Genomic DNA, 14351 nt, shown 5'->3' on the forward strand with positions numbered 1-14351 from the left:
AAAACATTTTTCTGGCGATCCATTTTCACTTGACAATTAGGGGTACTTATCTAACGAACATCGTTAAAATCTTTTCGTATTATAAAATTAATAACAAAACGAAAAAATCTCGTTTAAGAAAATAGAAATAATAAAATTGATTCTTTTGATTTTGCCATTTTTGAATCGGACTTCCGTATACCTACCAACTTAGCATACATCCTCTGATCACAAAGGACGTGAAAGTTGTCGTATAATAAATTTGAAAACGAGAAAAAATACAACCTGACAACAGTAAATCTGTCAAATTAGGTGATTTTGGATTTTCGTCATAGTATCTGATTTTTATGAAACAAAGTGGAAGAAAGAGACTTGAGAAAATCGAAATAATATTCCCCTTGGTAAAAAATCAACTGCATATACTTATTGTAATATGCACAAGACATTTTGCTATTGCATATGACTTGCGCAGGCACGAGTTTTCTTGGATATTGCAACAAGTTGAAATTTTGAAAGCTACATTTCAATTTGAAAGAACAGAGAATTCCGAACATTTTATTGCGATAGAACGAAATGGAAGGGAGAAGAAGAAGAAGAAGAAGAAGAAGAGAGGTTAAAAATTTAAAATCCATCAAAGTTAAAAGTAGAATAGAATATACCTTCTTTAAACTGCCAGCATAAGGACTGTACAATTTACTCTTGTAGTCTAAAAAGTAAGAAAAGTATGGAGACTCGAACCCCAGTTCCCCGGGTTACGAGTCCATCTTTCTACCTCTGAGTAACTGGAGCTGGTATGTTTGAATGAAATTAAAAGGGCCTAGGTACTACGTGCTGAAATGTGAGACTAAAGGGCGGAAAGCTAAAAGCATGTCATTTTATTTAAATCATAAATAAGAGCATACTTAAAGCGGTGTGAGCGAACTACTGTATCTACTTATAGATATCGGTCCGAATTTCACGGAAGAAAAAGCTAAAGCGGGACCCATTTCCCTACACAACTTTATGGAGTGAAAATGAGTGCTAGTTGTATTTTCCTTTTGGAAACGGAACCGACTCCGATGGCTCGCCATCTTGGATTTCCTATGGTTTAGTACAGACTCTATCACGCCAAAAGAGGGGTATTGGTATTGGTACAGGTAGGGCCATCGGCTTTAATAAACGCCCTTGGTCACTGCGACCTGGTTAGATCTTTTGTGACAGCCAAAAGAGGGGACTCGAGCTTCAGAAGAGGCGAAATTCCGAAAGAAAAATACTACTTAACTTTGGTTACTTCGAACCTTTAGGGTGCTCGCAGAACGAAGCATTCAAGATGAAGCATATTCAGGCGGAACATCCTGAAACAATTCAGGTGAAAATCCCGAAAGAAGCGCACGCAGAACGAGGTTGAACAATCCAGAAAGATTTCCAAGCTGATCATTGACCCTGCACCTTCAGTTTAGGTGACCTTGAGTCAACCAATGAGCATCAAGGCTTCTCGATGAATCTGCCTCAAAAACAAAATATTTTGTTCTTGAAAATTTTCCCTGAAACATTGTTTCTGAAATTCATCTCGAATCTTCGGAATGCTTCGTTCTGCGCGGTCTTATACGAATGTGTACGTTTGTTTTTTCATCTTACAGCTTCATCTTGAATGCCTCGTTCTGCGGGCACCCTTAGAGAGAATGAGAGAGAAGATTTGAGAAATACCAATCTGCACAAGATTCAGGTAAAGCGTACAGGGGGAATGAGGATTTGTTAGTGTTTAGAAATAAATAATACGAGGGAAATTTTTTTCAACAAAGATAAAATAATAATGGCAGGATTCCTTGTTATGTACATTTTAGGCCTCAGTTCAGCGGGACTTTTTACCCGCAAAAGAGGAAGAAAAGGGAATTTTTACCACCCAAATATTGTTCGCGCTGGTTGGATCCATTTTACTCTCCATCACACCATGAGGGATATTTCACCAAATCTAGGGGACATTGCGGTGGATTTGGGATAATAGGAAGGTAGTAGACGACATGGGGAGAATTTCTAAAGAGGCTATTCCACTATTCCTCCACTTTTCTTGTCCCATATTTCTAATAGTGGCCCATATTTTCGTTCTCCAATGGCTTTACTTGTCCCATAACTTTGGCTTCCCATAGAGGCCGCACCTCACAATCTATGTTTCTATGAGCCCAATATTACTCCTAATACAATGGGCCCATAAACTCTAATAGCTAGGACCAGACATGTCCCATATTTCTAATAGTGGCCCATATTTTCGTTCTCCAATGGCTTCACTTGTCCCATTACTTTGCCTTCCCATAGGGGCAGCACCTCGTTGTCATCCACTATTTCCTCCTGGATAACTTTGGTGTCCACATCATCGCATTCAGTCTTGAAGAAAAACCTGCAAAATAAGAGAACAGAAAAAAAATTAGAATATAACTTGTTTATCCTGCTCGAATGAGACTAAAAAGTCCCTTTACCCCAGCAGTCAAAAAAAGAACCTTATCTGTTTGGGGCCAGAATCGGACCCGCGACCTAACGCATAAGGTAGAAACACACTACTATCACTCACGTCACGTGACCTCATGGGGAGTCAGAAAGATGTAGTTCAAAGTTTTCCCATAATATTGTAGGTCAGTTGTTCCCAAACTTTTTCCTACGCGGCCCCTTTTTTCAACTGTGAACGCTCCGCGGCCCTTTTGTGATTTTGTGATCTTCCCGGGGATCTCGAAGTCCTTTACGGCCCCCAATTTGGGAATTGCTGTAGTAGGTAATTTCGTTCATGATAGCCACACTGCCCCCTTTACTGTAACGCTAAACATCATTCTATGAACAAAATAGTCACTTACCTGTAATTTCCCTTCTTGGGCAAGTAATCTTTGAACTGTTTGAGTGTGACGGACTGGCTCGGTATTTTAGTACGGTACGGGTACTGTTCGTCGCAGAAGGTGAACACCACCGTGGTAAAGGTACCGGACTGGTGCTCTGGAGGTCGCGGGGTCGAGGTTACAGAGCGCAGGGTACAGCTGTTAGACATGGCAGGGTTGATGGGGGAAGGTTCCTGAGGTTTGCCGTTAGAGGGCGCCCTGGGAAGCGGAGAAAGGAAATTGGTTAGGCAATCGAACAAAATATGGTTATCAATTTATCACTTTTCAATACCACCAAATTAGGGAACCTAAAATGAACTGATAGCAATATTTGTATAGGTTCCCTACACTACCAAGTTTACCCTATACTAAACCAAGTATAGGGTAAACTTGGGAACCTATACTTGGTAGAGTAGGGAATCTATACAAATATTGCTATCAGTCCATTTTTTCTTCTTGTTATCAAATTCGGATACCTCAGAACGGATATTTCCACCTATTTCTCGATTTTGACAACTCATTTCAAATTTCATGGCTTGTCATTACCACTTAGGTTCGTTCTCCTACACTGTTTATTTTCTCCCCCCCCCCCCCTTTTTTCACAAATGTCCCATGACATATTCTCTTGCCATTATCCAGTTGTAATGTCATCATCAGAGGGGCGATAAAATCTGACACTTATAAATGCTCTTCATGTATTAACTTACCAACTGACGTCTAGGTCTTCACCCAGGTCTCCCGAGTCCTGTTCGTCAGCAACGTCTGGCAGCTGAGTGCAACGTCTGTCGCGGGTTGAACCGGTGTCATGGATCCGATCCTATGACGTACGGGTGCATCTTGACCGAGGCACTCGACACCTTCCGGCCTTTCTGACGAACAGGAACCGGGACCTGGGGAAGAAAGACAGTCATGGCGTTGAATAATATAGATTATAAGTGTCTTTTATTCGCCATCTGATTGAGGGACATTGCAGTCTGGATAGGGCAACGGAGAGACTGTCAAGGCGGTTAACACAGTCCATTTCAGACAGAAAAAATAGAGAAAAGTGATCTGTAAGGGTGAATTTGTTCTTCCCAGACAGTCCGAAGAACAGCCCTCCTTCGCCCTCCTGTCTCTTTCTCCGCACTTTTTTGCTGTGGGAGGAACTAAATGCTGCTCCTCGGACTTATCGTCCGATGGAACAAAATTATTTTTTTTTTTTTTTTTTTTTTTTTTTTCCTTCTTCTTCTTCTTCTTCTTCTTCTTCTTCTTCTTTTTATTCAAGAGTTTTGATAGAGGGAACTTTAACTGCTATGGACTTATCGTCCAGAAATCGAAGAGAGAAGGCAGACAGGATATGAAAAAGCCAGCCGATCCGAGAACGAACATTATCCGTTCAGAAAATCTGGCCCGGGCGGGAATCGAACCTGCGGCCTAACGCTTACAAGGCAGACGCGCTACCAACCAAGCTAACTAGGCTGGCAGTAACTGGTGTAATAATTCGAATAGTTTACCTGACTTGTGTTTGACAGTAATGGTGTGTCTCAGTCTTGTGCAAGTAGAGGAGGTGTTCTTGGTTTCAGTCACGCCAGTGGAGGAGGCTGAGGATTCCATTAGCCACTGAGCCACATTCCTGTGAGAGAAAGAGAATAAATTAGTTTGTCATCAATAAAAGCATAAAAAATTATTTTATATCCAACTTGCCACTGAACTACGAGTACATTCCCCATGGGAAAATAAATAAGTTATTCGTCATTAATGTCATTACAAAAGCATAAGTTATTTTAGTGTTCACCTTGTCACAAATGTAATTCTTATTCCTCTATAAATACCTTAACTTCGACTAGAATTACCAACCTTTGAAAAGAAGAAAAAAAATCCAAAGTTCGGTCAAAAAATTTCCGCCCTGGCCGGGGTTCGAACCCAGCACCTCCAGGTTGAGAGTCAGTGCTCTTGACCACTCGGCCACAGAGGTGGACTGTAAACTCTGGTACTTGCTTTTTTTCCCCTTTTTTGTGCTTACCTATTTTTCAAATACTCGGGTTGTTCCGAAGGCACCAGGGCGGGGGCGGGAGGGGCAGGGGTAGCATTAGTACTGCAAGATATTCCCGAGATACCGCTATCGAATATCTGAGAGTCCGATCGCTTGGCTATGTACCTGCGACTACCTTGCCGTGAACAACCTGGGAGAATAGACAAGAGAGAATTAGATTAGATAACTTTTTCGGAGTTATAGCGTCAGGTAGCCAACAAAAATACAAAGGAGGGATATATTTAATTAATAATTAATTATACTGCCAACATCTACCTTCAACTGAATTCATTGACCAACTAATTAACAACACTAATTTACCTAGCTCTTTGGGAGTTATAGCGTTAGGTAGCCTGCAAAAAAGGGGAAACCTTTATCTGAATTCAATGACCAACTAACTAATTAAAACCACTAGTTTACCTGGAAGTGTTTTGAGATGAAAAAGGTATTAGACGAATCGTATGTTGCCCAACGAAATCTTTGGTACATAAGCGTGGTGGTACATCAATGGTACATCAATGCACGATCTTTGAATTTTTTTTTTTTTTTTTTTTTTTTTTTTTAACAGAATTATAGAACGGCTTTTATTGCGGAAATTTGTTAAGAGTCAGTCCCAAAAAGAATCATCAAGATTCAAGAGTTTTTGGAAAATTCACCCCAATACTTTCCAATTGGACATCATCTTTGAAATTTGGGGTCCTCACACTGACCGGGGGTCCATTTTTGGTCCGAGTGACCCTACTTTTTACCTCATTATTACAGTTGGGATATATATATACTTACTTGCTAGACCCTGATCTCCAAAGGACGCCGAATAGTCCGGCATGGATTTGCTCTTGGGCAGACTGCCCCCGGCGTTGTTACCATAGCACCCCGAATTGCCGTAACTAAGCAACGTCTCTGTGCCATCAGTCATGTCCTGGACATTACCAGAGTCCGAGGTGAAGATTGAGAATGTGCCATCCTGAGGGAAGAGACACAACGGAGACGGTAAGTTAGTTAAAGATACCTAGGAAGATATGATTCCGATCTATTCTATGGGAAGATAGGTATTTTTAAAACGTCATTTTTCTTTGAAAATAAAGTTGAACTTTCATGTTTATCTCACTCGACAAAAAAACCTACACTTTTTTTTTTTCAGTAGTCTAACCGAAATGTCTTTTCAAAAGGAGGATATTCCTCACTATTAAATACAATCTATTTTCTTTCTATCATCCAGTAGTCTAACCGAAATGTCTTTTCAAAAGGAGGATATTCCTCACTATTAAATACAATCTATTTTCTTTCTATCATCCCATCAGTCATGTCCTGGACATTACCAGAGTCCGAGGTGAAGATTGAGAATGTGCCATCCTGAGGGAAGAGAATAACGGAGACGGTTAGTTAATGTTGAGAATTAGGAGAGACCAAGGCTCAGCAGAAAACCTATTAGAATTCCTGAGATACATAAATGTGTACCACCCTACCACCTAACTAGGTAGCGCGAATGACTTTGTAGTTATTTTTGTGGAAATTATAGCATTACTAATTACCCACAAAGCGAGTTTAAGCCAGCCTAGCTAGCTTAGTTGGTAGTGCGTCTGCCTTGTAACGCTAGGCCGCGGGTTCGATTCCCGCCCGGGGCGGATTTTATCTTGATGGGATAATGTTCGTTCTCGGAACGGCTGGCTTTCTCCTATTTCTATCATCGCAAAATATTGGGACGCGAGGAGGAAAATGACCTGATAGTTAATTCCCAGCATTTGATACCAACCAACCATTTTCTTTCTACTGGGAGAAAATAGAGGACGCAAGTGTTAACTACTAATCCTTATCTGAACTCTCAAATTAATTTAATTAATCTTAATTTAAGAGTTTTAATTAATCAATCAATTATTTTGTTTGTCTTTGTCACGCAACGTTTGTGTCCAATTTTATATCAACACTGAAGACTTATGTGTCTATGTAAGTAATCCATAAACGACTTCTCATTTCTTATACGACATAAACCTACCACAGTTGGTGGGTAGTTTTGTAATATAATAAAAAAAAGTATCATCCCTACGGGTGTTTCCTGAAATTATTGTTTAAGAAAAGTACGAAATTAGTACTCAATAAAGAGGATCTCTATTAAACGGTTGGTATAATGGAACAATTCTAAGCTGACACAGTCTAAAATGTCTAAATAAAGCACTACTTGTACTCACTCTGTCGCGATGAGACTTGTGGTGTTTCAAATAGTCGAGCCGGGTCATAGGAACTTGATGTGCATGGGGAGGAGGGGGCGGGGCCCCCATTACCCCCACCTTGGGCAGGAGCGGCAGGGGCGGGGGTGGGGGAAGGGCCCCCTTGGGTAGTCGGGGTGGCAGGCCGGTCACAGCGGGAGGGTTGGATTCGGGGGACTTGGGCCGACTCGGGGTGGTGAAACCGGGAGAGAGACCTGATTTTGGAACAACATAATTTGTTTTATTTTTTTATTACATACAACAAAATAGTCGACAAGCAGAAAACAAAAATACCTAATTGAAATTAAATAATAAATAAATGCCGTTTCTTAGTCTAGTGTTATCACATCGCAACTTTGGTGCTCACTTCAGCACTGAAGGATTTTAAAAATATCTCAGTAATCCCAACATCCAATGTTCATCTACCATGCTGACACCCGTCGCTATGCGCATTTATATTGTACATAGCTACTCATTTTCGTCACGAGGCTGAGTGGGCCCCGCAACAGCCAGTCACGGAATCAATCGACAAGCAGCAAACAAAAATACCTAATTGAAATTAAATAATAAATAAATGCCGTTTCTTAGTGTTATCACATCGCAACTTTGGTGCTCACTTCAGCACTGAAGGATTTTAAAAATATCTCAATAATCCCAACATCCAATGTTTACCTACCATGCTGACACCGGTCGCTATGCGCATTTATATTGTACATAGCTACTCATTTTCGTCACGAGGCTGAGTGGGCCCCGCAACAGCCAGTCACGGAATCAATCATTTGCATGATACAAATTTTTTGACCTCGCCGGAAATCGAACCCGGGTCTCCCGCGTGCAAGGCGAGTGCAGTGACCACTACGCCATAGGAGCTGTCTTTTTTATCATTATGAAATAGGTATTTATAAGGTTTTCTTACCTATCTTGTCGAACACGCTTTCGATGTGTTGATCAAGAATATCCTGTATCATTATGAAATAGGTATTTATAAGGTTTTCTTACCTATCTTGTCGAACACGCTTTCGATGTGTTGATCAAGAATATCCTGGTCGTCTTCAGGACAGTGAGGGAACCGCTCTGAGAGTGCCGTCGATAGCCCTGTGGATGAGTCACCTATTGGACCCTGTAGAAAGAAATCATTCATATATTAAGTATAGGATATAGTTGTTGTTTCAACGGCTCATCTAGAGGTCTACTTTATATCAGCCATACACCACCAAGGTGATGGTCTCATGCCAACAGATAAGGTACGTTCTTGGAACGGCTGGTTCCCCCGATCAAACCCCTTGGGAAAAAACCTTTTTATTTATTTATTTTATTTCAATGTCCAAAGTAGCTATATGATTAAAAGCTCTTTTTTATTTTCTCATATTCTTACCTCATTAAGACTTCTCAACAGTCGCTCATCTGTATCCCGATCCTTCTTCACTGCTGTCAGCTTGGATATGAGCAGATCCGCAAACTCCTTCGGTTTCATGTTGGGCACCTGAAGAAATAAGGAAGAGATTGGGCGCTTTAACCCTTATTGCGTCGTTCGCGCCGTAATCCACATTATACTATATGCGGTGGAATAGTTCTAATTTGTTTAACAGGTCCATGACGGAGGCGGTTGAATTGCCTAGGGATGGAGTTGTATCATAGGTGTGGCGTAACGGTTCGTGAATAGGACAGCTGAGTATGACGTGTTTCACAGTAAGTGGTTCACCACACTCGCATATAGGGGGAGGGGATTTCCAAAGATATACAATACCTACTTGAAAAATGGATTTTTGGACTTGGTCCACTCTGAATAGTTGTTGTTTCAACGGCTCATCTAGAGGTCTACTTTATATCAGCCATACACCACCAAGGTGATGGTCTCATGCCAACAGATAAGGTTCGTTCTTGGAACGGCTGGTTCCCCCGATCAAACCCCTTGGGAAAAAACCTTTTTATTTATTTATTTTATTTCAATGTCCAAAGTAGCTATATGATTAAAAGCTCTTTTTTATTTTCTCATATTCTTACCTCATTAAGACTTCTCAACAGTCGCTCATCTGTATCCCGATCCTTCTTCACTGCTGTCAGCTTGGATATGAGCAGATCCGCAAACTCCTTCGGTTTCATGTTGGGCACCTGAAGAAATAAGGAAGAGAAGCATTGAAAAAATCAAATCTCAATTTTTTTTTCAATAGGTTTGACAGAGGGAACTGTAACTGCTATTGTCTTATCGTCCAGGAATCGAAGAGAGAAGGAAGACAGGATAGGAGAAAGCCAGCCGAAAAAAAAATTCAAGAGGTTTGACAGAGGGAACTGTAACTGCTATTGTCTTATCGTCCAGGAATCGAAGAGAGAAGGAAGACAGGATAGGAGAAAGCCAGCCGTTCCGAGAACGAACATTATCCCATCAGGATAAAATCCAAAGAGAGAAGGAAGACAGGATAGGAGAAAGCCAGCCGTTCCGAGAACAAACATTATCCCATCAGGATAAAATCCGCCCACGGGAATCGAACCCGCGGCCTAGCTATTTGTGGTAAAGCAGACCTTTTTCACAACTTTTGTGGATGTAGTCGTATTTATTATGCTCCTCTGTGCGTACAGAGGCAGCACCGACCTGCCTCGGTGGTGTAGTGGTCAAGGCGCTCGACTGGTAAACAGGAGGGCGTGGGTTCAATCAGTCTGTGCGTACAGAGGCAGCACCGACCTGCCTCGGTGGTGTAGTGGTCAAGGCGCTCGACTGGTAAACAGGAGGGCGTGGGTTCAATCCCAGCCGAGGTATGGAATCCTCAATATAATTTGAGAATTTGACCACAATAATAGTAGTAGCCTACTGCTGGAGTAAAGGGACTTTTCAGTCCTATCCAATATAATTTTAGAATTTGACCACAATAATAGTAGTAGCCTACTGCTGGAGTAAAGGGACTTTTCAGTCCTATGCGAGCAGTATAAATATACTATTATTATTATTATTATTTATTTTTTTTTTTACTGTTTGGGTGTGATGGCGCTTGCTGCCACGTGTATTTTCAATGGTTATCTGAAAGGCCTCTGAGTGAAATGAAATGTTGCTATTTCTTGATGAAAAAATTCCAAGACTTAAAGAAGTCTATCTCATGTTAAGGGAGATGTTTTAATGCATGGGTTTCTGTGGGTAAACAAAATGGAATATGCTTTGGCAGTCTGGGGATTAAGTATAACTCAATCCTAGAATTCTGATCTGGTAAACCCCACTCTTAGAAAAAAGGCATACCTTGTTTTTGAGTAAGGTCCGAGGTATGATGGTGTTATGCAAGTTCTCCTCCTTGTTCATAATGGCGCGGGCTTTAGGAGGATGAGTGTGTTCCGAGTTCCGCTGATTGGAATGACTGCCTCCGTGGTGTTTACTCGGCCTGTTCCTATGGGACAAACGGAATATATTTATGGATGAGAAATTAAAATTTATTTAGGCGGATGAGTGTGTTCCGAGTTCCGCTGATTAGAATGACTGCCTCCGTGGTGTTTACTCGGCCTGTTCCTATGGGACAAACGGAATATATTTATGGATGAGAAATTAAAATTTAGCTCCCCAGATTATGATTACTTTCTTCGAAACCTGAGAATAATTTCTGCTTCCGAAGGCAGAGAGCGGAAAAAAACAACTCCCCTTTCGACTGTCAAATTCAGAATTACTTGCGACCCACTACTACATTTAACATCTAAATGGGTAAAAAAACCGCCACCTACGCCTTCTCTTGATTTTCCTTAAAGAAATAATAATAAAAAAAATGGACACTATCTCACGGGTACTTAGTACTTAAGCTCCAATGTTAAAATGTCTTCGGACAGTCTTTTTGCTTACTTACAACAGAATACTTACTTACAAGGTCTCTCCAAAAAAATTTAAATACTTACCGGAGTCCCGACGTATTGAGGGACAGGTCTGACCCTGATCTCGCGTCGGAAGACAGGGACGCTATGTCCGAGTCATGACGAGATACAGGGTTATACGAGTTGTACGTCAGCGAATACGGGTTAGCCCGCTGGGGTCCGTGCTTGAGGAACATCCTGTATACGATACGGGGCCATACGGGGAGTGACCATTGGGATATACAGGGGGGAGGCGAATTTCATGCGAGCGAAAACAGACGGGAAAAAAGAGGGGAACACACACAAAATAAGCGAAACGAATACACTACACAACAAACTAAAGCTAGGAGGAACACTAGCTACATAAGTTACGTATTCAAGTAAGGGTAAAGCTAAAGCTACGTAATTGTGTAAAGAATCGGGGGACAAAAACTACAATCAAAGCGTACGAAAAATATACCAGCTCAACGGGGACAACATGAAAAAAAAAATAAATAAAAAAAATAAACAAATAAAAATATCTAAAAGGTCTCTGAGGCCACAATAAATTTAAACAAACGGGGTTGTTATTGAGGGCGTCAAAAATCAAAGTATTGCAACAACTAAGTATGTGAAAGAAAAGCAACTTGAAAAGAAAAATAAAGAACTAACTGGACTAAAGCAAGGGTCATAAGTCATAATAAAAGCAAAGAATAATAAAATTAAATGAAAATTAATAATAAAAAGCCTCCTCAAAGAAGAAAATACTAAAATAAAGAAGACAACAGTAAAAAGTCTAAAACTATCCAAATAGAAAAATCTCTTACTCTAATTTTAAGCAAGGGTCATAATATCAATAAAAAAAAATTAAAAAGCCTCCTCGAAAGGAAAAACAAATAATAGTAAAAAGCCTCTCCATAGAGAAGAGAACACTAAAAAGTCTAAAAACTATCAAAGGACGGAAAATCTCTTACCCGGCAAACGCCTCCGGTTTGGAGCGCAGCATGGTTCTCTTCCGGGCCGTGGCTAGTAGGGAGTCCTTGGTCAGTTTGGGCCCGGGCGGCAGCGGCTTATTCCGGTAGTCAAAATCCTCGCTGTAAATGTAAATGTAACTTTATTTAATGTTTATCAATGTTCTACAATATTGTGAAACACAAGTCAAAGACAAATAACATTAAAGAACACTTAAGACTAGAATAAAAAAAATTGCACCACCACTTTCGTGTTCCTGGTAAAAATACCTTTAATTTGATATATAGGTCGACCAGGTTTGGATAAGGCCTTCTATGGGAAGGAACAGACACTTTATTTAATGTTTATCAATATTCTAAAATATTGTGAAACACAAGTCAAACACAAAAGACAAATAACATTAAAGAACACTTAAGACTAGAATAAAAAAATTGCACCACCACTTTCGTGTTCCTGGTAAAAATACCTTTAATTTGATATATAGGTCGACCAGGTTTGGATAAGGCCTTATACAAGACTGACCTACCATATAAAATCTGAGCTAAATAAAATAAAATTTATACCTATGTTATTGGAACATACCTGTCTTCGTGTAGGGTGGGCAGAGACAGACAGACGACAGACACCGAAGCGAATACAATAGCCCGTCCCTTATACCTTTTTTTTATTACTATCGTAATAATAAAGGAAGGACGGGAAAATGAGATATAAGACTTACCTACCATATAAAATCTGAGCTAAATAAAATGAAATTTGGAACATACCTGTCTTCGTGTAGGGTGGGCAGAGACGAGGCAAGATCTTCGGTGAGAGAGGATAGGGCGTCGGAAACTATATCGCTGGAACAGACAGACGACAGACACCGAAGTGAATACAATAGCCCATCCCTTATACCTTTTTTTATTACTATCGTAATAATAAAGGAAGGACGGGCTAAAAATGAGATACAAGACTTACCTACCATATAAAATCTGAGCTAAATAAAATAAAATTTATACCTATGTTATTGGAACATACCTGTCTTCGTGTAGGGTGGGCAGAGACGAGGCAAGATCTTCGGTGAGAGAGGATAGGGCGTCGGAAACTATATCGCTCGGTATCGGGGATGAGGAAGCGCGTGGGTGATTGTCTGGGTGACTGTGGGGTGGGAGATACAGAAAATAAATAATAATATTAGACTCTGGAGTGGAAGGTAACCACTGGGCGACGTTAAGGCCGGAGGCGTTCTCTACCACCTAACCCTAAGAGCTCCATTATTATGTGGAAATATTTTTACCAATTTTTTTTCTTTTTTTCTATCAAAATTGGTTATGACTGGTTATTTATTACTAGTGTCGGAACTGGCGGGGTAACATTTGGTACGATTTTAGCAAGGATCGATATTAACAATTATGGTGGCATAACATCAACGAGAAAGCAAATAAAATTGTTTAATACAATCCACCTTATTAGCGCCTTAGTCAAAAACCGTCAAGTGACTTACTTAGGTAAATAATACATAGGATCACCCGACTGAGCCTAACCTAGTACAAGGTAGCCAAAGGGGAAACAAGCTGACCAAAAGGGTAAAGAAAGAAATGATAGCCAGCGCTAGGCCGCGGGTTCGATTCCCGCCCGGGGCGGATTTCATCCTGATGGTATAATGTATTATGTGGTCAAATTATCAAATAAATGAGGATAAAATTCCATATCTCAGCTGGGATCGAACCCACGCCTTCCTATTTACCAGGAGAGACCACACAAACATAGAAAACCTTGTTTATCCTACTCAAATGAGACTAAAAAGTTCCTTTACGGTAGTGGTCTGCCTACAGAGATGTATTCATTAGAGCCCTGCTGGAAGACAGGATAGGAGAAAGCCAGCCGTTCCCGGGCGGAACTAGGAAAAGTAGCCATGCTGTTGTTTTAGCGGCTTCAGCTTTCGCCGAATGGCAATAGCCATGCTAGCCATAAGTTACGATGAGAAACATACATACCCAGACTGTGGGGCCATGAGGGCCAGAGAGGAAGAGGTCGGGCATGATTTGCTCATGAGGTCCATATTTTGGTGCATATTTGATTGATGCCCGCTCTGGTGCATATTTGACTGATGCATTGACTGGTGCCCGCTCGAATCGTGCATATTTGGTCCGCTCGAGTGGTGCATATTTGACTGATGCCCGCTCGAGTGCATATTTTGATGCATGTTCTGGTGCATATTTGAAGACGTCTGATTTCTCGTACTATGGCTGGAGGCATCGCTGGCCGCGGAAGACGTATGTTGAATCCCCTGGTTCCCGTAAGAATGGGGATACTGATTGTCACTGGCTGAGGACTGGCGAGGTTGAGGAGGGTCAGGCTGGCTGGTGCTCTGGGAGGCTTGGGACACTGCCCCTGCATGACTACCACTGCTGCTACCTGTCGTTGAGCCGCTACAACTGAGGAACAAACAAAGATGACTCCATTAGTTCACATCTTAAACCTACGAAATACACGAGACCTTGTTTAGACTGCTGGGGTAAAGGGACTTTTTAGTCTCATTCGAGCAGGATAAACAAGGTATAT

At 41.0% G+C, this 14351-nt stretch overlaps 1 protein-coding gene across 1 annotated transcript in view; it reads right to left on the reverse strand.

The window, feature by feature from the left end:
- Positions 1-445: 445 nt before the first annotated feature.
- LOC103513289 (axin) overlaps positions 446-14351 on the reverse strand; it is a 16369-nt gene continuing 2463 nt past the window's right edge. Inside the window, exons 3-18 of the mRNA XM_026826531.1 lie at positions 13784-14224; positions 12825-12944; positions 11810-11929; positions 10902-11054; positions 10261-10405; positions 9039-9146; positions 8410-8517; positions 8034-8154; positions 7017-7249; positions 5614-5794; positions 4822-4981; positions 4313-4431; positions 3648-3709; positions 3527-3588; positions 2802-3038; positions 446-2353 (exon numbers count right to left, since the gene is read on the reverse strand). Of these exons, the coding sequence (XP_026682332.1) occupies positions 2206-2353; positions 2802-3038; positions 3527-3588; positions 3648-3709; positions 4313-4431; positions 4822-4981; positions 5614-5794; positions 7017-7249; positions 8034-8154; positions 8410-8517; positions 9039-9146; positions 10261-10405; positions 10902-11054; positions 11810-11929; positions 12825-12944; positions 13784-14224 (2518 nt within the window). The 3' untranslated portion in view covers positions 446-2205. The remainder of the gene's footprint in view (positions 2354-2801; positions 3039-3526; positions 3589-3647; positions 3710-4312; positions 4432-4821; positions 4982-5613; positions 5795-7016; positions 7250-8033; positions 8155-8409; positions 8518-9038; positions 9147-10260; positions 10406-10901; positions 11055-11809; positions 11930-12824; positions 12945-13783; positions 14225-14351) is intronic.

Source organism: Diaphorina citri, unplaced genomic scaffold, assembly GCF_000475195.1.
Source record: "Diaphorina citri unplaced genomic scaffold, Diaci psyllid genome assembly version 1.1 scaffold949, whole genome shotgun sequence".
In the NCBI taxonomy this organism is placed as follows: Eukaryota; Metazoa; Arthropoda; class Insecta; order Hemiptera; family Psyllidae; genus Diaphorina; species Diaphorina citri.